Genomic DNA, 23506 nt, shown 5'->3' with positions numbered 1-23506 from the left:
AATAGGTGACTGGTGTCTCATGAACGTGTTATGTTTTTATCCCTGGCATTTATAAAGCGCCAACATATTCTGCAGAGCTGTACAGTTGGGGGGATGGGGGGGCCAATACAATATACACAGACCAAACACTGTAGCAAAGATAACCCTGCCCGTGAGCGGAGATCTAGCCATTGAAGCTCTTTTATACCAAGTGCCTGTTTAGATAGCCCATGAGCTTACAATCGAAAAGACACATAAAATAAGGGCAAACAAGATGCACAACATTGTAAATTTTTATTCATGTAACAATATAATCAACAAGAGGTCTTCTCCATCGACTATACTAGCAGACGTTTCTCACTGCAGTCTATGGAAATGCAGTATGTGCATGTTTCTTTAACCCCTTAAGGACCAAACTTCTGGAATAAAATAGAATCATGACATGTCACACATGTCATGTGTCCTTAAGGGGTTAAAGGTTCCTATAAATTGAAATTTTAGGTATTGTGCACACATCAATTTATAATGTTACAGTTATATATTAGAGAGCCTATCTCTGCTTTAAGGAATCTAAAATGGATTAACATTGTTGGTTAATGTGGCTTGTATAGATCATCAAGTAAGGGGGGATTTTTTTTGGTGTTGAATATGCTCATGGAACCTTATATAAATATATTTAAAGGTTTTGGTTATTTGACATGTACGTAAATTCTGGATATGAGAAAGTTTATTCTGTGTTGCTGACATGTGTTCCTGACCCTACAGTGTTAAAACCACAGTTTAGTTGACTTGCCCTCCTTAGAAGAGGCTAGAACTCACCTCTTTTCCAGTGTTGCGCGGGTCCACTAACGCAGACCCCGCCCCCAATCCGCCTCCTTGGTTACATCATCAGAATTTACCAATCCAATGCTTTCCCATAAGGAAAGCATTGGATTGGCTGAAATTGGCAAGCAGGCGGGATGGGGGTGAGGCAAACACCGTTTTGGCCAAATCAGCACCTCCTTATAGAGATGCATTGAATCAATGCATCTCTATGAGGAAAATTCAGCGTCTTAATGCAGAGCGTGGAGACGCTGAATGGCAGTGCTGCCTACTGTGCAGCACTGCCCCAATAAGCACCTCCAGTGGCCATCTGAGGAGTGGCCACTGGAGGTGTCCCTAGGGGGCAATGTTAACACTGCCGCTTCTCTGAAATGACAGTGTTTGCATGGAAATGATTATAGTCACCAGAACAACTACATTAAGCTGTATTTGTTCTGGTGACTATAGTGTCCTTTAAAGGTATAGTCAGGCAATGCCATACAAACATTGCCCCCCCCCCCCAATATAAATCAGCACTTTCAGAACACCTCCATGGCTGTCATTTAAAAAGCTGGGGAGGTTCTATCCCAGGGCCGGATTAACATAGGGGCTGATGGAGCTGCAGCTCCAGGCCCAGGCCCATGGAATAGGCCCATTGGTTTTAAAAAAAAAAAAAAAAAAAAATTTTTTACATTTTTTTTTTTTAACACGCTACTCTTAGGGTTGCCAGGTATTTCTCATGTATTTCTTATGGTTGCCAGGTATTTCTCAGAAGTATTTCTCAGGTATTCAGGTATTTGAGGCTGCTTAGCCGGTGCCGGTATTGCAGTAATATCAGCAATACAAATGTCTGTCTCAGTATAAACATAGATTATTCTGCAATACCAGCGCCGGCCAGTAGGGGTCGCTGTTTGTGTGGAGAGAGGCAGTGATGAGAAGTTACGGCATCTCCCTCCCTGCCTCTCTCTACTCACTGATCCACGGGGGAGCAGCTCTGCACAGAGAGTCCAGACAGCAGCTCCGAGACATGGGGACGCTGAGACATTGGGACACTGGGGAACATGGGGACCCTGAGCATGGACGTCCGCAGGAATTTTTCCGTGGGGGGGCATAATTGTAATGACATCCATGCTTGGCCCCTTTTTGACAGTGTCATGAAAGGGAAGGAGCATAGTCATTTTCACATAAAGCAAGGATGAATAGCGTTTTCACAACTATGGTGTCAGGAATATATGTTTGTATTCCTGACACTATAGTGTTCCTTTCATCAAATTACAGGAACATTCTGGTCACCATAACAACTTTATCTAAATGAAAATGCTGTGATGCAAGGAGGCCCCATGGGTGCTCTTTCTTTGAAGGGGTGAAACCTCTCTCAAATGGTTTACCCCCAAAGGCTTCCTTCAGCTCCAGATCTCCAGGTTGGTCAGTGGTATTCGACTTCTGAAACAGAGTGTCAGGAAGTGCAGATTGACGTTGGGCATGGGTGCCGTTGATTGGCTAGAGTGGTCAGCTGACACTCTAAGCCAATCACTAGTTCCCGATTCATAAAAATGTTTTACATTTTTATGAATGGGGAGCTACTGATTGGCTTAGAGTGCTAGCTGACCCATCTAGCCAATCAGCGGCACCCCTACCCAGCGGCCCTCTGTGTTTCCTGACACTCAGTAAATAAAAGTGAACACATTAACACTGATATTGTTTGTTTTTACCTGGGGAGATGAGAAGGTCCAAAGTTTCCCTGCCAGGCCCAGGTACCAACGCCTTATGATGTGGTGTCCAGAATGAAGTGCTCCAATCTCATTTTCTTCTCCTTCATTTGACACAGTCTTCTTTGTCTTCTGAGGCTCCTTCTGCTCCTTTACCTTTCTGCTACTTTCTGCTTATTTTGCGCCATTCTGCTCCTTTCTCTTTCTGATCCCTTTCTGCTCCTTGATGGCTCTTCCTGCTCCTTGATGGCTCTTCCTGCTCCTTGATGGCCCTTCCTGCTTCTTGCAGACCCTTCCTGCTTCTTACTGCCCTTCCTGCTTCTTTATGCCCCTTCCAGCTTCTTGCAGCCCCTTGCTGGTCCTTTCTGTTCCTTCTGATTCTTCCTGCCCCTTCCTGCTCCTTGCAGACCCTTCCTGCTCCTTGCAGACCCTTCCTGCTCCATGCAGACTCTTCCTGCTTTTTGCAGACCCTTCCTACTCCTTTCTGCCCCTTCTTTATCCTTGCTGCCCCTTCCTACTCCTAGCAGACCCTTACTACTCCTTGCTGACCCCTCCTGCCCCTTGCAGACCCTTTCTACTCCTTGCTGACTCCGCCTGCTCCTTGCTGCCTCTTCCTACTCCATGCTGCCCCTTCCTACTCCATGCTGCCCCTTCCTGCTCCTTGCAGACCCTTCCTGCACCTTGCAGACCCTTCCTGCTCCCTCTTCCTACTCCTTGCTGCCTCTTCCTACTCCTTGCTGCCCCTTCCTACCCCTTGCTGCCCCTTCCTGCTCCTTGCTGCCCCTTCCTGCTCCTTGCTGCCCCTTCCTGCTCCTTGCTGCCCCTTCCTGCTCCTTGCTGCCTCTTCCTACTCCTTGCTGCCTCTTCCTACTCCTTGCTGACCCCTTTTGCTCCTTGCAGACCCTTCCTACTTCTTGGTGTCCCCTCCCGCTCCTTGCAGACCGTCCCTACCCCTTCCTGCTGCCCCTTCCTATTCCTTGCTGAACCCTCCTGCCTCTTGCAGACCCTTTCTACTCCTTGCTGACCCCTCCTGCTTCTTGCTGCTCCTTCTACTTTACCCTCCTGCTCCTTGAAAACCTTTCGACCCCTTCCTGCTTCTTGCTGCCCTTTTCTATTCCTTGCTGACCCCTCCTGCCCCTTGCAGAACCTTTCTGCTCCTTCTACTTTACCTTCCTCTATGCGGTCTCCCCCACCCCCCATCCCTCACCTTCCTGCTCTGTAGGCTGCCTCTTTGCTGCTCCCCTGCAGTTTCAGTCATGAGAGAGAGGCAGGGATAAGCTGTAGCTTCCTGCCTTTCTCCATTCACAGCGCCACCTACTGGCCAGTGCTGGTATTGCACTGTATTCTCACACTAAAACGAAAAATAGCAGCACAAGCTGAAAAATCGTGGGGGGGGGGCAAGTACCCCCCTTTATCCCCCATTCGGATGCCCATGACCCTGAGACACTAGGGACACAGTGGCCCCATGTCTCCCAGTGGCCCCTAGTCTGTGTCCCCATGTCTCCCAGCCACTGTCCCTAGTGGCTCAGTGGCCCCATGTCTCCCAGTGTCCCCATGTCTCTAAGTGTCCCCTAGTGTCCTAGTGACATCAGGACACTGGGAGACATGAGGACACAGACTCTAAGGGACACTGGGAGACATGGGGATACAAACACTAGGGGACACTGGGCGACATGGGGACACTGAAAGGCATGGAGACACAGGGAGACATGGGGACACTGGGCGACTTTGAGACATAGGAGACATGGCAGTGTCCCCATGTCTCCCAGCCAGTGTCCCTAGTATCTCAGTATCCCCATGTGTCCCTGGTGTCTCTCAGTGTCTGTAGTGTGCCAGTGTCCCTAGTGTCTCAGTGTTCCCTAGACTCCCAAAGTCCCCTAGTCTCCCAATGTCTCTGTGTCCCCATGTCTCCTAGTGTCTCAGTGTCCCCTAGTATAAAAGAAAAAATCTCAGGCACTCACTGTGATAGATTTAGGCAGGTTTATTGGACACCCCATGTCTCTCTGTGCCCGTAGTGTCTCTGTGCCCGTAGTGTCTCTGTGCCCGTAGTGTCTCTGTGCCCGTAGTATAAAAGAAAAAAATCTCAGGCACTCACTGTGATAGCTTTAAGCAGGTTTATTGGACACTGCAACATTTTGACCTGTACCCAGGTTTTTATCAAGTCTCCAGTGTCCCCTATATATAACAGTGTCTCAGTGCCCCATGTCTCCCTGTGTCCCCTCGTGTCTGTCACCCAGTGTCCCCAAGAGTCTCAGATTTCCCAGGTCTCCCAGTGTTCCCTAGTATCTGTGTCCCCATGTCTCCCAGTGTCCCAATGTCTCTCAATGTCCCCTAGTGACATGGGGACACTGGGAGACATGAGGACACAAACACTAAGGGACTGGAAGACATAGGGACACAGACATTCCCCCTTTTTGTGTATGTTCGCCCTTTCGGCCGTTCTGGTTATGTGATTTGTGTCAGTAGCCCACCCTTTTACCGCATCCATAGACTTCCTGCTTTACTGGACACTGCTGTTAGGGGGTATGGGTTTACTTGAAAGATGAAAGCATGAGATTAGCAAAGGGTATGTGTTTTCTCATAGTTGCATCCTATGAGTTTCCCTACAGCATCATCTCCATCAGATACATGATGCTTAGGAGGTAGGACTGTTTTAGTGTTTTTGGTCAATAAGATTTTGTAATTAGGCCCATCATAATTATCAGCACCAGGCCCACTGGGCTCTTAATCCGGCCCTGTTCTATCCTCTTCCATTATATCCACAGAATTAATGGAGTGACATACAGCTTGGCTAGAGTGTGCCTGCCTTCTCCCCTCTCAATGAGCTTTACTGAGAGACCTATTAGAAAGCCACAATCTAATGAGTGCCTGCGTCTCTGACACAGTAGCTTTTCAATGAGACGCCCTTATTGGTTATTTCCTCTGCTTTCAGGGTTATTCACTAAAGGGAGAATTCAAGGTGAATTTAAAGTGATTTTTAAATTATAGGAAAACTGTAACAACTCACCAAGTCAGCTATGCTGCACGTTAGTAAATAACCCTGTCTGGGCCAGGGATAAAGCAGAGGGCTTGGAAAGGCTGCAGTCAGGGACAGTATTTTGCTATTGAGAGCTGTTTTGCATACACTCTTAAAGAAAACATGCAGTACAAAATGAATGTATGTTCTCTTATAATATATATCAAACAGTGGAAAAGTAAAACAAAACAAAACAAACAAACAAAAAAAAAAAAATCAAAGGAGTGTTCCTTAAACAAAAATTAAAGGGACACTATAGTCACCAGAATATATTTGTTCTGGTGAGTATAATCATTCCCTTCACTTTTTGCAGTAAACACGGTCTTTTCAGAGAAAACACAGTGTTTACATTACAGCCTAAGGATACCTCCACTGGCCACTCCTCATATGGCTACTAGAAGTGCTACCTGGGGCAGTGCTGCACAGTGTCTCCTTCCTCTGCATTGAGACACTAAACTTTCCACATAGAGATTCATTGTTTAAATGCATCTCTATGAGGAGATCCGGATTGGCCAGGGCTGTGTTTGACTTGTGTTGGCTTTGTCCCTGATCTGCCCCCTTGACAATATCGGCCAATCCTATGGGAAAGAATTGTGATTGGCTCAGGACACTACTTCTGATTATGTCAGTCAATCAGGCAGATCAGAGGCAGAAGCAGCAGCTGCAGACTTAAATAAAAGTTACTTTTACTAAATTTAGCGGGGCAAGATTGTTGTTTTAACACTATAGGGTCAGGAATACATGTTTGTGTTTGTGACCCTATAGTGAAAAAATGAAATCTGTTTTTTTTTTTTATAAAAATCAGAATGGTATCTTTTCACTGTATATCAGTCATAGCCCTCAATATTTAGAAAACCTTTATCTGGGGTTAGCATTTGCCTTACAAACAAAACACTGACATTTTTAATATAATTGCATTTTCTATTTTAGTAACTTTCATAACATATAGGATATTGTGAGCCACTTGAAGACAAACACAAAGCCAGGACAAACGGCACGTTTCATAGGCAGAACCAAACCTGAACTCTGGATGTTAGTATTACTGCTGAATAAACATACATCTTGCAGGAGATAATCTCGTCTTCAGAAGAAGCAGCTGTTACTGTGCTCGTAGCCTGGCTGCCAGAGGAACAAGTCCCTGGAGTAAAGCACAATTCCATGTTCCACAAAGCGAGACTTTCCCAGACTGCTGAATTTAAAATCGGAGTGATGTATAAAGTGTAATTTAGGGGTAACATTGTAATAGTCAGGCAATCAGCAGCAACATTCTAATGGTTTCTACGGCGATTGCTCTACTTTTAGAATGTTGTCCCTATATTGGGCTTTATTTATAAGCCTATTATCAAGAAAGAAAAAATATCCCACAAAACTAAAAACAAAAATCCAAACAGAACAATGATATATATTACATGCTAATTTCTGAATAGCTTTAGTGGTTGCGGCTAACATCAGTTACAAAGTTCATAGACAGAGCACAGCCGCACTCCTATATTTAGCCATCCGTGGCAGACTATGCCCACAGGCTTCAACTAGAGAGGTCTATTCAATTAGACTTGGCAAGATGCAGAGAGCATGACATGGCAATAAAAAGCAAAGTACTCGGGGACTGTCAATGTAATAGGATGTGAACGCATCAGATGCAAATCCCCTTTTCCCTGTATCAATGTTTCCCAGCCAATCGTTCTGACACTGCAGATGCTGAACCAACAGCATTATTGATGTAGCAATAGATTTTCCAAAACCATTTCGGCATTTTCCTTTATCGCCTCTGAGAGAACTCTAACATCCGCTTCTTTGGAATGACTGTTTCTTACACTCTGGTAGTTAAACCGTATCATGATCACTGCACGATGGCTGCGCACATTGCTACGTTCAAAGAACAAAGAACGCTTCTCCTTGTTTTTAACGCACCACCAGTATTAAGACGCTATCAACCTGTCAGCTGTTGCAGGATCCCACAAGATTAGCTATTTGCTTTTTAAAATCGAAGCAAAATATCATGACAGTAAAAAAAAAATCTAATATTACTCTGCAGGCACTGCACTAGAATGGCAATACACGTTAACATATAAAACCAACAGACTCTGCCAAACTCGCTTACTGAATCAACACAGGTGAGACACAGCACTCCAAAGACGTGAAAGATCTGTCCATTTATTACACAAACACGAATATCTATGCGGAGATATCAGTATCTTCACTGCAAAGAGAGTATACCTCAATGTGATGGGAATGTAAAACAAAGACAAAAATCTAAAAACATAGAATGTGACTGCAGATAAGAACCGTTCGACCCACCTAGTCTGCCCAATTTTCTAAATACTTTCATTAGTCCCTGGCCTTATCTTATAGCTAGGATAGCCTTATGCATATCCCACGCATGCTTAAACTCCTTCACTGTGTTAACCTCTACCACTTCAGCTGGAAGCCTATTCCATGCATCCACTACCCTCTCAGTAAAGCAATACTTCCTGATATTATTTTTAAACCTTTGCCCCTCTAATTTAAGACTATGTCCTCTTGTTGTGGTAGTTTTTCTTCGTTTAAATATAGTCTCCTCCTTTACTGTGTTGATTCCCTTTATGTATTTAAATGTTTCTATCATATCCCCCATCTCGTCTTTACTCCAAGCTATACATGTTAAGATCCTTTAACCTTTCCTGGTAAGTTGTATCCTGCAATCCATGAACCAGTTTAGTAGCCCTTCTCTGAACTCTCTCTAAGGTATCAATATCCTTCTGCGTACAATACTCCAAGTGAGGTCTCACCAGTGTTCTGTACAATGGCATGAGCACTTCCCTCTTTCTACTGCTAATACCTCTCCCTATACAACCAAGCATTCTGCTAGCATTTCCTGCTGCTCTATTACATTGTCTGCCTACCTTTAATTTATCAGAAATAATCACCCCTAAATCCCTTTCCTCAGATGTTGAGGTTAGGACTCTATCAAATATTCTGTACTCTGCCCTTGGGTTTTTAACGTCCAAGATGCATTATCTTGCACTTATCCACATTAAATGTCAGTTGCCACAACTCTGACCATTTTTCTAGTTTACCTAAATCATTTGCCACAAATCTACTGTGCGTTATATTCATTGTTTTTAACAGTTCTGTGGATTATGCCAACCTGAAGATGTAACAAATAGTGAAGCCCTGAAGAGATGGGAATGTCAAGATGTGTTCAGGTCATGTTTTTGTAGATGCAAACTAGACTAGACTTTATCTCCCCAACTCTTCTCACAGATGTTAGGTCTTTACAAGACTGGAAAGCGTGATTCAGACCTGGACTGCTTCTAGCTATTTTAACCAATACAGATGCTTCAGACTGTAGTTCACCTGTTTTTGCACAAAGTATAATAAACAAAGACGCACATTTAAAGTTCCTGCTTTGGCTGGAATATCCCATTTGATACTTCTATAATGCGCTGCCAGGAGTTACGTTGGGTGTTCAGCCAGTCATGCTCATATAACTTTATCTGATAAGCAGGGCATTAGGGGGACAGCAAGAGTTTTGGGAACATAATTAACTGTAACCTAACCTAGACATCACACCTTGCATGTGTGAGTGCCAAATTTGTCAATTTGGCACTATTCCTAACCCTACAGTGTTAAAACCACCATCTAGCCCCCCTGATCCCCTCTTGCCTTCCTAAATATAGTAAAATCTTACTTGTATTCAAGTCAGTAGCTGCTGGCTCTGCACCTGTCTGCCTCTGAAACTGCCTGTCTGCTGACATCAGAAGTGGTGGTCTGTGCCAATCACAGTGCTTTCCCATAAGATTGGCTGAGATTGTTAAGGAGGCTGATCAGGGGCAGAGTCAGCACAAGCCAAACACAGCCCTGGCCAATCAGCATCTCCTCACAGAGACTAAATAAATCAATGTATCTCTATGAGGAAAGTTCAGTGTCTGCATGCAGAGGGTGGAGACACTGAATGGCAGTGCTGCTTACGCTGCAGCACTGCCCCGGAAGCACCTCTAGCAACCATCTGAGGAATGGCCAGTGGAGTTATCCCTAGGCTGTAATGTAAACACTGCATTTTCTCTGAAAAGACAGGGTTTACAGCAAAAAGCCTGAAGGTAATGATTCTACTCACCAGACCAAATCCAATAAGCTGTAGTTGTTCTTGTGACTATAGTGTCCCTTTAACCATTTTGAAGCCAGAGGTGACACACTGTGTTGATCTCTGCACTGACAGATGGAATATGTTATTTAGGAATGTTTTAACGCCAATCAATCAGGTGATACAATATACTATTCAGGATAAGAACTGCTCAAGTTGCAGCAGTCAGCAGAGGCCTGCAGTGACATACAGGTATTGTCCTTCATGTGTGCATTCTCCAGATAGCACTGCTTATCATTTCGAGTCAGGCTTACATCTTGGGAGGCCCCCCATTTATATTCTTGCACATGTGCCCCAATTCCCTGGATTTATGGATCAGAACAGATGTCACCTGACATTGGAGTGCTGTTGACGCACATAATTCAAAGGAAACATGTTACTCACTTTAACAGTATTTAAAATCTAATTTTATAAATCGGGAAAAGCGCTCAGAAGCCAAGTATATTTATTGTGCACTATATGTAATCATTCATCAACATGCTTTAAAGGTACACTCCATTTAAAAAAATAAATAAAAAATACTATTTAGCATATGTAAATCAATAGAAACATACATGCATTTATTTCTGGGTTTTGGGGGGGGGGGGGGGGGGATGTGGGCATACAGTGGTGTATACATTTAAAAACAGCCTGCAAAAGCTGCAGATCTTTTGTCTGCAACCTTTACACGCCCTCCCCTTTATCCCAAACACAGACTTTCAGTTCCAAGAAATACTCCAAACAGAGGCTACTACGGAGTTGCAAACTCACGCAAGATCACTGCTTTCCAATGCTCCCCAATAAGCTCATTGAGAAGGGAAGGTTGGGTGGCACTAGGCCAGTGCTTCTGTCACTTTCTATCTAAGTTATTCTGCCCCAATTATAAAATTACAATTTTATAAACAGTCACAAATGTGACAAATACCAGACACAAAGCACTTCGACAATTCGATATGCTCTATGTATGCTTTTAAGTAACCTTGCAAATTTGACCCTATTGAAACTAATGCACAGCAATGCTAGTGTGAGTACTTAAGTACACAGAGAAAAACATTTCACATAATTTTGAAACTAGTACGCATTTTATCAAATAAATATACATTTCGAAACAGTGATTTTACAGGTTTATAAGTATCAAAAATCCTAACATGTTTACACGTGTATGCTATGTCATGTAAACAGAAAAAGAAAATATTGGTACACCGCTCAAACAAACAATGCTTGCTTTATGGTGGTTTAACATTGCAAAGCCAAATTTCAACCAAAATACGGAGCTTTTTCAAGCCTGATGACTACGTGGAGGTCATTAGAATGAAATGATGCGTTTTGGCATTATAGCACAATACAAAGCTTGTGTAGTCAACTACGGTATATGTATTTATGATTTGCCAATCTAGCAAGATTGAAAACAATCTGCACTTGAATACATAGTAAATAGAAATATGTACATTTAAAAGAGCTAGTGTGGTGTCGGATTGCCAATCATTTTGCCAACGTGTAAAAACAACAAAAGAAAAGTAACCAAAATGCTATCTTTTTCAAAGCACGATTTGAGTAACACTTACCAAGCAGAGCCAAGCCATAGAGTTGTGAACTGTATCCCACTGTGTTCCCCTGCTGTAAGCCGGCCAGTAGAAGTGACGCACCTACGTTTCTCTCTTGTTCCCACTGATTAATTAAAAACAGAAGAAGATCCCATAGGAATTTTACATTCTACACATGCACCAAAACTGTAATAAGTACATAAATTAACACATAGCATTCAGGATGAATAATGTAAGCCCCCCCCCACAAATATATCAGGGTGGGAACACAACCAAAAAACATGAACAGTACATTTGTTAATTCGATGCATATCTAGCTCACCCTTAATTCTGGATTTCCTGAAAGATACTTGTGTAAGGCATAAAGTGAGAGAAGCTGTGTAGAAACTTCATCAAAACTCTCCTGTAGCATTATCTCAATCACAACGGATGCTGCATCTGTTAAAGAACGTGAGATTTAAAATTACACACACAAAATCCTGATAAAACATATTTTGCAAGGAAAGAGTTGCAACGTCATTAAGCAACAGTGTGTTGTTCCTATGTTTTTCAGAACACACAATTTCTTCACACTGAGGGGCAGCACATGAAAAATGTTGCCTTACAGTATGTAGAAGTTATACGCAGCAGCGTTCCAAACGGATCACTGATTTGCCAATCGCAGCATTTTAATTTTGCATACTAGAGGGCATCACTTTTTAGGTGTTGTTAAAATATCTATAAGTGATGTGTGTCTGGGAGAAATAACTGTGAATCTGGTAAGCGGAATTATGTCAGAATTGGAGATACAGTGGGCAAGTGGGGAGTTCTAAACAAAACATTGAAACGTTTTGGAAAAGAATACTAAAAAGCGGATCCAAAAGAATTAAATTGCCAATCTTAAACCTCAACAAAAGACTTGGAAATAGCACCCCAATTCAGAATTTTTTTTGCCTACAACTTGCAATTCTCATGTCGATTCTCCACAATCTTATGAGTAAATAATGGTGAACCTAACAAAATTAGTTTTTAATTCACTATCGATTATTTTTTTGTGTGAACAATTCTATGAATCAACACTCAATTTTTAACCATTTTATTTTTTGTGTTTTTGATTTGAAAAAATGAAAAATAAGTTAAATACAAAGAGTATGAATTAAAGGACCACTCTAGTGCCAGGAAAACATACTCGTTTTCCTGGCACTAGAGTGCCCTGAGGGTGCCCCCACCCTCAGGGACCCACTCCCGCCGGGCTCTGGGGGGAGGAAGGGGTTAAACTTACCTCTTTCTCCAGCGCCGGGCGGGGAGCTCTACTCCTCCTCCTCTTCTTCCTCGCAACGTCATCGGCTGAATGCGCATGCGCGTCAGGAGCCGCGCTCGCATTCAGCCGGTCGCATAGGAAAGCATTCATAATGCTTTCCTATGGACGCTTGCGTGCTCTCACTGTGATTTTCACAGTGAGAAGCACGCAAGCGCCTCTAGCGGCTGTCAGTGAGACAGCCACTAGAGGCTCTGGAGGCTGGCTTAACCCTCAGAATAAACATAGCAGTTTCTCTGAAACTGCTATGTTTATAAAAAAAAGGGTAAAAGCTAGCTGGACCTGGCACCCAGACCACTTCATTAAGCTGAAGTGGTCTGGGTGCCTAGAGTGGTCCTTTAAAATGGCAGTGTCACTTTTGCATTTATCCAGAAATCCAGAATCTGTATAAGCAATCATATCGACTCCGATTTTAATGAACTTCTAATGCAATCAGAAGGAATGCATTAAACAAAGCAGGGATTTTGTCTCGGGGAAGGTTGATATTTGGAAAAAATGTGCCAAAGCCTGGCACTTGGGATAGTCACAGAGATTTGGGTGAACATATCTGCCGCCCTCTTCTCTCTCGGGTGACCAACATGCAAACGAATATATCACATTCACGGGGAGAAGAGGGTTTGGCAAAAATGCAAAGACCAGCATAAATGACAGTTCTGCTTTAGCTGTCAATTAATTATTATTCATTTTCACATTTCCACAGACACAGTGAATAACACTGACACTTAACAGATTCTCGTAAACTCACCCTATATATCCACATCCAGATTCCCTGCTCCCTACGGGTCTCCCCATCAATCTGTGTCTAGTGGCTGCATACGTGACGTGATCACTTGATGCAAATCTAAATATCTGTTCAGGTATGCTTGGTATAAATTGCCATTCCTCATGTAATTTGTATTTCAGCCATTTTCTTTAATCAATTTCTTGATTATATATACGGTAGTTTTTCTTTAATCATTTTTGTAATGTATATATTTATTTTCCCTTTAATAAATTTATGAATTGCCATTGGAATAAAACAGAAAAGGTTAAAACACCTATTACTGGCAGGAAAGGGAATAAAACCGAGATAAGAATGGTTTGTCTTCAATTAGATGGACAATGAGACCACTGAATCCACCATTTCATTGTGCACATGTAAATAATGAATCAACCCAGCAAATATACCTAATGGTCTGGGTATAATGAAAAGGAATAGAAACCAAGAGCAGAGCGGGCCCAAGTTCTCCAAGACGAAAGTTTACTAGTTTTTACATCTGTAAGTGTCCACTACCGTGGATTACAGTGGCCAAGGAATAGTCATTTTTGCCATTTCAGCCAGGAGAGGCTTCCTAGAGGTGAATCTACCGACTTGAAGACAAAGTGGATTTAACACGGAGTTGTTCTTTGCATAACTATTTTTTTTTTAATTGACACTTGGGTTGTTGGCTGCACCATTAATATTCTTATATACACTGCTCAAGAAAATAAAGGGAACATTTAAACAACACAATGTAACTCCAAGTCAATCACACTTCTGTGAAATCAAACTGTCCACTTAGGAAGCAACACTGAGTGACAAACAATTTCACATGCTGTTGTGCAAATGGGATAGACAACATGTGGAAATTATAGGCAATAAGCAAGATACCCCCAATAAAGGAGTGGTTCTGCAGGTGGTGACCAGAGACCACTTCTCAGTTTCTATGCTTCCTGGCTGATGTTTTGGTCACTTTTGAATGCTGGCGGTGCTTTCACTCTAGTGGTAGCATGAGACGGAGTCTACAACCCACACAAGTGGCTCAGGTAGTGCAGCTCATCCAGGATGGCACATCAATGCGAGCTGTGGCAAGAAGGTTTGCTGTGTCTGTCAGCGTAGTGTCCAGAGCATGGAGGCTCTACCAGGAGACGTGGAGGAGGCCGTAGGAGGGCAACAACCCAGCAGCAAGACCGCTACCTCCACCTTTGTGCAAGGAGGAACGGGAGGAGCACCGTCAGAGCCCTGCAAAATGTGCAAGTGTCTGCTCAAATGGTCAGAAACAGACTCCATGAGGGTGGTATGAGGGCCCGACAACCACAGGTGGAGGTTGTGCTTACAGCCCAACACTGTGCAGGATGTTTGGCATTTGCCAGAGAACACCAAGATTGGCAAATTCACAACTGGCGCCCTGTGCTCTTCACAGATGAAAGCAGGTTCACACTGAGCACATGTGACAGACGTGACAGTCTGGAGACTCCGTGGAGAACGTTCTGCTGCCTGCAGCATCCTCTAGCATGACCGGTTTGGCAGTGGGTCAGTAATGGTGTGGGGTGGCATTTCATTGTGGGGCTGCACAGCCCTCCATGTGCTCGCCAGAGGTAGCCTGACTGCCATTAGGTACCAAGATGAGATTCTCAGACCCCTTGTGAGACCATATGCTGGTGCGGTTGCTCCTGGGTTCCTCCTAATGCAAGACAATGCTAGACCTCATGTAGCTGGAGTGTGTCAGCATTTCCTGCAAGACGAAGGCATTGATGCTATGGACTGGCCCGCCCGTTCCTCAGACCTGAATCCAATTGAGCACATCTGGGACATCATGTCTCGCTCCATCCACATACGTTACGTTGCACCACAGACTGTCCATGAGTTGGCAGATGCTTTAGTCCAGGTCTGGGAGGAGATCCCTCAGGAGACCATCCGCCACCTCATCAGGAGAATGCACAGGCGTTGTAGGGAGGTCATAAAGGCACGTGGAGGCCACACACACTACTGAGCCTCATTTTGACTTGTTTTAAGGACATTACATCAAAGTTGGATCAGCCTGTAGTGTGTTTTTCCACTTTAATTTTGAGTGTGACTCCAAATCCAGACCTCCATGGGTTGAAAAATTTGATTTCCATTTTTTTATTTTTGTGTGATTTTGTTGTCAGCAACTATGTAAAGAACAAAGTATTTCAGAAGAATATTTAATTCATTCAGATCTAGGATGTGTTATTTTTGTGTTCCCTTTATTTTTTTGAGCAGTGTATAATAGTTTTGAAGAATGTGACTGTGCTCATCAATGCAGGGATAACATGGAGGAGGTTGAAGGGAGATTCTAGAAGCTTTTGTATTCTGACATATGTAATCCCATCCGTCTGTAGTCAAATTATCTCACACCAAATTTGTAAATTTTACAGCATAATTTCTTTATCCTCTCGACTTGACCTATAAATGCCACCAATCGCTCTTGCTCTTTAATTGTGCCTTGAAATCACAGAATGCACCCTGCCTTCTCCACATGCATCCATCAATACAGAGAGTTGTGACCTCCTTTCTCCTCATGCTCTTTGTGCATATCGAGAGAGACGGCGTAGAATAGATCATGTATCTCACTTGGCCCCAAATTTAAGCTTTTCAAATGATTTACTAATTTTGGATAAACTTTTAAAATAATTTATCTTCAAAATATAAAAAAAAAAAACAGATTATATAAATAAAAAATGTGATTCTTTGTTAAACTAATTTGCATATGCCCACCCAGAATCCTTTGCGGTAGTGCAGATTTTTTGTTTAACAATATACTGACTATCCACAGACTTCAGGTGGAAGGGGTTTTTTAATCTCCCCCCCCCCCACCCCCCCCCCCCCCCAACATAAAAAATGAATAAAAAAAACATATAGGAACAGTTTATTTATGGCAGAGTGTATATATCAGCATGCGTATCAATATGCATGCACAGATAGGATTTTTTCATTATTTAATGAAAAAGCTTGTGTGTTTATATTTTTTTCCCTTTAAATTTACTACCATCATGAAATAATATATATTATTTAAGAGGTGATGGTAGCCCAGTAATAAATGGAATGGCTAAGCATCCCCTAAGAACTGGTTGGGTTTTTGGTTACCAACAATAAAAGTAACATAGAATCTGTCTAGCATTCATTCAGGTTCTATCAATACAACAAACACAGCAAGTGCAGGAGTAATATTGGAAATCTCCTAGGACTCATGGTTCAGCTGTAGGTGGCATCTCCTGGATAGACTGAGTAAGGGAACTAAGGGGTGATTACACAGTAGAGTGTGGGATAGTCAATATGAATCACGAAATAGGTCAACTAACATGAAAAATTTAACTGCATTAGTATATCCATAGGACAATTTAGCAGGTCACGTAAATGAAGAAATTCTTCAATTGAATACCACTTGCATATCTAGATTATCATATACTTTTGTGAATGAGAGACATTAGGATTCCTAAACCAAGACTTTTTTTCAGGGCATAAAGAGTGACAATCATAATTCAAAAAATAAAAATCACAGAACACATAAAAAACAGGAAAGTACGCATACCTGCATAATTCTCAGTCTTTAAGAAGGCATCAAGTAATAAGTTAACTGTAAAGCAATCTGGGAAAACTCCATACTGAACCTGTGTTGAAAACAAAAAAATAGGAACAGATACAAGTTTAGCATTTTCTAAATGAACCCCTTAAGGATCTAGCTTAATTTGTTTGTTTTTCACTTAAACCAAAGTATTTTTTGCATTTTTACTCTGTGTTCAACCCTAATTTCTATATTTTTAAAGGACAAAAATGGCGTTACTTTGATGTGACATATACAAATTCTCATTATAAAAAAATAATTGAAAAAAAAATCACTAAAATGTATTAATCCTAAACTACATCCTAAATCTAACCCTAAATCAAATAAGCCTAACCTTAATCTTAACTCACGCCGTAATGTTACATAGTTACATAGTTACATAGTTAGATAGCTGAAAAGAGACTTGCGTCCATCAAGTTCAGCCTTCCTCACACCTGTTTTTTGCTGTTGATCCAAAAGAAAAGAAAAAAAAAAAAAAGAAAAAAACCCAGTTTGAAGCACAATTTTGCAACAAGCTAGGACAAAAAATTCCTTCTTGACCCCAGAATGGCAGTCAGATTTATCCTTGAATCAAGCAGTTATGCCTAACCCTAATTTTGTAATGCCTAACCCTAATTTTAACCTTAATCTCAATCTCAATCCAAACCCTATAAATAGAGTTTGATTTTCCTCTGCTGATGTCAGCAAAGGAATTCACTTACAGATTACAGCTAATCCTAATGCAAGCCATAATCTGAAACCTAATCCCAATTCTAAAATTACCGTAATTCTAAACCAATTTTCAATACAAACCTAATTATAGACTGAATACTTAACCTAATATTTATTCTAATATTGCTGCCTTCTACTGGCTATTTTCAGTATGACCGTTTTATATCTTTTTCATTGAATATAGCAGGTCCACTATATTGCAGTTGGAGTTGGAAAAATTACAAAGCCCAGTACTAATCAAAATGCCATTGGGGCATGAAGGGAGACACTGGGGGGGGTCTCCAAATCACCAGATCCAGTGAGAAAATCACCCTGGCTGAGCTGATCGCTTAGCAGAAGTTCATTATAGATTTAAAGGGCTATATGAGCACTGCATGCAGTTTAATCAAAAAGTCTGGGACAGTTAAAACTGGCACCAGCTGACAGAGGGGAGCCCCAGGTATCTACTGATACATGGGTTTCCTAATGTGAGCAGGAAGTTAACCCTACTCACACTACATTGCCGTTTATGGGGATTGGTTGATTGCCAATCTCATCTGTCAGTGTGAGCTGACAGAGGGGAGCTCCAGGTATCTATTGGTCGATTTAAAGCCCCATTGAAATAGCAGCAGGGCGATCTCACTTTGAGCAATGCTTAAGCTCACCTCTCAGTCTGGGGCCACTAAAAATTGCTGGGGCAGAGGGGATCCCCAGGTATCCAGTGTTTCCTGGTGTGAGCAGAGATTTCAACCTGCTCACACCGCATTGTAACAATGAGGATTTTAAATCCCAGGTTGCAGCACTCACTTTAAACTCTGAAAACAAAGCATAGTTCAGTCTGGGGCCACTAATTCAGGTCCCAGTTGATAGAGGGGATACTCAGGTATTGACAATATCTGGTGTTCCTTGGTTTAAGCAGGGATTTAAGCCCTACTTGAACTTTTTACTGCATGCCAGTCTATGCAGTCACTGGTCATTAAAGCCCTGCACTGCATCACAACATAGACCATCACGTAGCCTAAAAACATTAAGAACAGGACAAGTTCCATATGTGCATTCTAAATCAATTCATTCATATCAATTCATTTTCGAGGATGTTCTCATTCCTGACAAAACAAAGGAAAATCTTAGCATTACATTGAGATAACAAATGTTTGCTTGGCACGGTTTATAAAGGTTTGAGCATTTGACTGAAGACAACTTTACTTATCATCTATACTTTTATATGAAGAGTTGAGAGAATGAAGGTCAGAGAGATTACATGGCTCCACTAGTTGTTCAAAATAACCTGACTTGAGAATTGGGCTGAGATCACATCTAGACTGGCAGAGGAAAAGGGGTTTGATTTAACAGGAAGTGCAATCAACCGAATATAAAGGAATAGGACTTGGCATTTGGAAAATACAAACTGCACCCTTTGGAACAGAGTGCCCCATTCAAGAAAGTCAATTTAATGGAATAAATTAAATAAAATGCATGTCAAAGCATCTGCACCATATAAATTAGTCTAAATTAGTCTCACCTTATTCTTCAGTGTGTACAGGGCTTTGTCGTGAGCATTATATTTAAGACACTGCCGAATCCAGCCATGTATTGTCCAGTTTCTTAAATACCAGTTGTTTGGGCTATGACGGAACCTTTATGAGAGAATTAAAAAAGAAAATATTCCATTTTGAATTATATATGAAGGATAAGACATGCATTTAATTAAATCAAACAATAAAACCAAAAAACCTAAGTATCTCAAAGGACAGCATACACCAGTGACAACAAACCTTGGTTCTTAAAGGGACTGTCAGGGTATTTATATCGGCAGACATATTGTGCTATGATAGAAATTAAAGTGTATATTGCCTAAATCATTCTGAACAGAGCAGACTCCATTTTGTTATCTTCAAGCTAACAAAAGACACAAGATTTCTATCCCTTCTGTAAAACTAACCACTTTGCCAGAAGCTAAGGAATGCTTAGTATATACAAACCAAATTGATGAGAACGGGGTATGAACAGACTGTCTAAATGCTAATGGAATATAATTAATTCTAAACCCAGACATTTGTGACAGAGAAGATTAAATAATTAAATTTTACTTTCGATATTGTATAACGTCCCATTGTAAGTTTAGGGGTCATACTTAGTTATAACTGTGATATTAGAAATTATAGCAGAATTTGCCAGACACATAGTCTGAAGAAAGCCCAAAGAATCTCCTTGAACTGACAGAAAACTTAAATGATAAATAACCATAAAGATAAGGTAAATTACGTCAAAATAGCCACCAGGAAAAGTTAACTCTTTCCTGGATAGGAATGTTTAGTGTGACAAGACTGCCCTCTATAGAACAAATACTTAAATTGCTATCTGGAAGGTAACCACACCTCCAGTTTTTCTATTGGTCTATCACCTAGTGAATTTTCCCTTAAAAACTTAAGACAAAGGGAAGAGAGAGAGATGCAGGGAGGAATGCAGAGGAAGCAGGCTAAGTCAGGAGACAGAGAAAGAGACCCATGACATTCAAATTCCTGAGAATACCTGAGAACATCTGATGAGAACATCTCTTTAACTGGTAATTATACTGGTTTAATTTAATTAATCTAAATTAATTAAAATTTTCTAATAGCATGATATATGACTGGATAAATCACGATCAGATTTCGATATTTAGAAATCTTAGTTACTAAAGAATATATAATTAAGCATTCTATTACATCACATGTTAGCATATCGTGATATTTATCCAGGTGTATTGATTTGCTCTAAAATAAGATAAAATATCTGTTTAGGCAAGTTAAGATGCTGCTTATAGAACATGGTAGATTACTCTTATTGGATGGTTCCAGGAAATGACTAATGAGCTGATATAAATGTTATTTTATTTAAAATCACATGAGAATAGATCTTAATTACCTAGGAGGTCTAACCAGCATTGAAAGGGTTATTCTAACTGTCAGCTAAAGTTTTATGGCCTTAAGCTGCAAGCTCTATGTCTGTGTGTAAGTTTCACTTTCGTTTCTCTGTGAAGACCGTCATAAATATTGTCTTGACAATTAAGACTGTGTTAGCCATTGGGAGATGTTTTTACATTACCATATTGTATTGCATACTATGTTATACTGAATATTCATTGATTATTATCACGCATGTTACATATTATTATTTAAATTGTCACAATAAATTGTATCTATTTTTATAACAAATTGTGATTTTATTTATATGGAATACATTTCACTTACACGATAACAATCTTTGGCATCTGAGAATTGAAATAGTGGGCAATTCTCAACTGTTTACTATTATTATCCCATAAATATCCCCACAGGACACTTCAGACCCCCTAAAGCACTTTAGCTTTATGTGTGAGGAGTGTGTCCTATTTATTTGTTTTGGAAAAAGTGCAGATTTTAATTGAATTTGACACATATATAAAAAGGGTGTGTCCTCCCCCCCCCCCCATATTTTGAAAAATTTTAACTTTTCTATATGAATGGTGTTATACCTCGTGGCTGTCAGACAGCTGGTTCTGTTACTTTCTGGTTTGGTTATTTCAGATAAGCTAAACTCAAGAGGCAGCAATTGCTCAGAGTGCCTGCCTTGCAAAGACTTGTCATTGAGCTGCATTGGGAAGTATGTGATTGGACAGCCACAGAAAGTCTGGGCGGGGTTAGAAGGGGAGGACTTGCAAAGGCTGAAGACAGATCTGCAGCTTTTACTAGCTGTTTTGATATATAGCAATAATGAAAGTATGCATAGTTAAATGCATACATGTTTTCATGGGGAATATATCTACTAAAAAGTGATTTTTATATTTATTGCATTTTGGTTAGGGCCCCTTTAAGTTTGAGGACAACATTTAGGTGGGAAAAGCATCAAGGTAAAGGTAATTTGCAAATATCCATAGGGCGAAAAATTAAAGGCTTAGACCAGGCTTCCCCAGGCTTCCCCAAACTCCGGCCTTCCAGATGTTGCTTAACTAAACTCCCATGATTATCAGCCTACTGCATTCATAGATTCATGGGAGTTGTAGTTCAGCAACATCTGGAGGGCCGGAGTTTGGGGAAGTCTGGCTTAGACTACCAACGTGTATAACACTGGCATCTACATTAACCCTATTGATTTACAAATTTGCAGCACTGAATGTGCAAAACAAGGCGGAAATATTCTCAGTCAAAAGTCTTTTGTGGGGGTGGAGGGGCGGAGCCTAGCAGCACAGACGTGTTTGACACAAGCTCCCACGTCTGGTGACCAAAACCGGTGGCCCTAGCTACCAAATTATGCACACAGACCGGTGACCTCACAACAAACAACGAGGAAAGGAAGCTGCACCAGTTGGTACCTTTCTCGAAAGAACACGACGCAGGATTACTCCACTGGAGGCTCGAGGCCTACACGCGGCTGAGCCACGAGGAAACGGCCGATCCTCGGGCTCACGAGCTGGCACTGAGACCCACGCAAATCACCCTCCCCCCCGAACGGCAGGGTTTATCCCGGTCCACACAGGACTAATCTAATCGACTGCCAGAGCACAAAGCAACTAAGCAAAACCGGGACCTGGTCGCCCTCAACAAAATGGCGACGGCGCCCTGGCCCAACGAGACTGTCAATGAGCAATCGGCACTGATCTCTAACCCAGCAGACCACCTCATGCAGAGAATAGACATGCACTTCCAGCGATTCTGGGAAACACTGCTGAACCGCCGCATAATCTTACTAGCACGACCGGGGGTGGAGGATTGGAGGGGAGAGAGCCGGAAGGTGTGGGAGACCCCCTCGGGCCAAGCAGCACCGCAAACGCCCGTCTCTCCTACTACAGGCCTACCCAGGCCGAAGGCCACTATGGGCGCGACCCTGGGACATCGCCCACGCGGCCGGAGGGCCCACCGCCGCAGCCGACTACCGGGACCGCCCGCCACTCCCATAGGGAGAGGGACCCGGCCCCACATGAACACCGGGTCCGTGGACAGAAGATGTCGGCCTTCTTACCGGCCTGGGGCTGGAGGGAGGACTCACCTCGCTCTCGCTGAGCCGCCACTGCTTGTCCAAGCCCTACACCATACAGCACCAGCCGCGGGCAGCAGAACAACGCACAAAGAATTCGCAACCAGACAGCACCCAGGGACCACCCGGCAACCACCGTGAACTTCCCACACGTGGGCATTGGCTAAACGTGGACAAATATCTGGCACAATCTACCATGGTACCGAACCCAGGCCAATCTTAGTGGACTGCCTCATATACTCTTTGGGTAAACTTCCCCCAGTATAATATTGCCTCAATCAGTTAAACCCTTAAGCATACTAGATTAGGGGCGAGCTAAATGCCACAAATGTGTTCAAGGTTACAGTTAGCTTTCTCTATGTGACACTCCACCAACAGGAGTAATCATTACCTTACAATCCTGATTCTCTGCAGCGAGTATACATAGCCATTGCTGATCACTCATCTACTGTTATAAACATGTTTAACAATAGTCCTGTGTCATAGCATGCAAAGAACAGAATATGAAGCCTAAACATACCTGCACGATAAATGTGAGCAAATTTAATATCCTGTTCAATATTATAGTCCTAACCTACAGTTATATCTACAAAAAAGTGCATAGCTTGAATGTCATTTTAAGTTATAATAACACTAGCCTGCCTAAGTAACTAGCATTGCAAACCAGCATTACCCGAATCAAGCATAGACTAGCACTGTACTGCTTAAGCCTGTTTACTACATACATTTATTCTATACTATAAAAACTGTGCATGATAACTTTATGTCCCGCATGTTAAGCGAGAAAATGTGTGGGGACTGCTTTTGGGGCACTTCAGGCCTGTTCGTACCGTCTATATGCACTGCAAATTTTTTTTAAAAATATATATTTTTTTTAAAAAAAAAGTGTTTTGTGCTTTCAGTTTGGCTAATCTGGCCTTAACTTTGAAATTTATGTTGAATTCATCTTAAATTCTCACTTTATTGAATAACCCGGTGTGATTTCCATTTGAGCACCTTTGTATTGGCATGGCAACCATGCAAGAATGGACACTTTAAAAGTACATGA

The 23506-nt window shown here is 41.9% G+C and overlaps 1 protein-coding gene across 1 annotated transcript in view; it reads right to left on the bottom strand.

Annotated features, from left to right (window-relative positions):
• The window catches only part of MRPS27 (mitochondrial ribosomal protein S27), an 85200-nt gene that overhangs the window by 15928 nt on the left and 45766 nt on the right, over window positions 1-23506 (bottom strand). Inside the window, exons 5-8 of the mRNA XM_063453754.1 lie at window positions 18986-19100; window positions 16741-16819; window positions 11474-11589; window positions 11173-11275 (exon numbers count right to left, since the gene is read on the bottom strand). Coding sequence (XP_063309824.1) covers window positions 11173-11275; window positions 11474-11589; window positions 16741-16819; window positions 18986-19100 — 413 coding nt within the window. The remainder of the gene's footprint in view (window positions 1-11172; window positions 11276-11473; window positions 11590-16740; window positions 16820-18985; window positions 19101-23506) is intronic.

This window comes from Pelobates fuscus, chromosome 5 (assembly GCF_036172605.1).
Source record: "Pelobates fuscus isolate aPelFus1 chromosome 5, aPelFus1.pri, whole genome shotgun sequence".
Taxonomy (NCBI): Eukaryota; Metazoa; Chordata; class Amphibia; order Anura; family Pelobatidae; genus Pelobates; species Pelobates fuscus.
The sequence above is the reverse complement of the archived record's forward strand: the minus strand, read 5'-3'. Positions and strand labels throughout refer to the sequence as shown.